The sequence below is a fragment of the Perkinsus marinus genome, assembly GCF_000006405.1.
Source record: "Perkinsus marinus ATCC 50983 genomic scaffold scf_1104296969228, whole genome shotgun sequence".
Lineage (NCBI taxonomy): Eukaryota > Perkinsozoa > Perkinsida > Perkinsidae > Perkinsus > Perkinsus marinus.
In genome coordinates, this window is record NW_003202903.1 from 1 (window position 1) to 1,096 (window position 1,096).

At 48.7% G+C, this 1,096-nt stretch overlaps 1 protein-coding gene and 1 non-coding gene across 2 annotated transcripts; both read left to right on the forward strand.

Moving 5' to 3' along the window:
- The first annotated feature begins 355 nt into the window (after positions 1-355).
- Positions 356-428, forward strand: Pmar_PMAR025443. The gene has a single exon. It is a non-coding gene; the product is annotated as a tRNA-Arg (tRNA).
- A 206-nt stretch (positions 429-634) lies between these two features.
- Pmar_PMAR025444 (hypothetical protein) lies at positions 635-1,045 on the forward strand (the record flags this gene model as incomplete). Its single annotated transcript, XM_002767990.1, has 1 exon — positions 635-1,045. The coding sequence occupies one exon, from the start codon at positions 635-637 to the stop codon at positions 1,043-1,045; it is 411 nt and encodes a 136-aa protein (XP_002768036.1).
- Between the last annotated feature and the right edge of the window lie 51 nt (positions 1,046-1,096).

Genomic DNA, 1,096 nt, shown 5'->3' on the forward strand with positions numbered 1-1,096 from the left:
GTTCGAGTCCCATCGAGATCGCCTCTACGCCGGGAAGCGCCCACATACGGATGCCACTGGCCGTACAGATGTCGATGTTGATTGTATACCCTTGTGACTCGTCGGGATACATGCTGAGGCTAAGGGTACAAGAAGATTGTTGGTCTGCCAACGAACGATCTCCAATGAATTGACCCCTTTAAGAACACTATGTAATGGAGGCCCCTCTATGAGGAGCAAGAGTTTTGTGATCTATAATGGAGGCCCCTATATGAGAAGCAAGAGTTTTGCGATCTATTCAGCGTGTCGGATGGGACACCATGTGTGCCATGAAGTTAATGGGGGCAGAGATGGTGGGACAAATCTCAAATTTACTGGTCTCGTGGCCTAATGGATAAGGCGTTGGTCTTCGGAACCGAAGGTTGTGGGTTTGAGTCCCATCGAGATCGTCTCCACTGTCGCGGCACCGAATGAATCTATTGTTTTAATGGGCGTGCGCGAATTCAACCATCTAGATGCGGCATGAATACGTCTTCGAGATTGTATGTGAGAGAGGATCTACGATTGTGTCGCATTATAGTAATTAGATGGAATGATACGCATGCCATGTAATCCGTAGCCATCTGGCTCAAGTGTTGTATTTTTGCTCCACATCATGTCTAGTCGTGTTGACGAACAGCTGAAGGACCCTAGGATGGCCGAACACAACATGGTGACAGCTGGTAACGGCTCTACGTCCAGGGAAGACAAAGCTGGCGATGGACATGATGCGTCGGAGGAAGTCTTGAAGAACCTTCTGAGGGATGAAGAAGCATTCAAGAAAGAACTTACCAAAAGGAGGATCCACCGTGGGAAGATCCGTGGAAAGATCCGTGTGCTTCAAGAGAGCATGGAACTGCTCATCATTCCTGAAGGTCAAGAGACTACCGAAGAACTTCAGAGTTTAGAGGTTCAAGAGGATCTATTGCACGACCAACTGAGACGAGCAGAGGAGTATATCGAAGAGTTGCAGCAGTGTCGAGCGGAAGTAGTGTCAAAAACAGCCAAGAACAGGCTCGTTCAGTAGCGTCTCGGTCTTCTATTCGCACCGGTAGTGATGACTTTAGAGGCAGCGGCA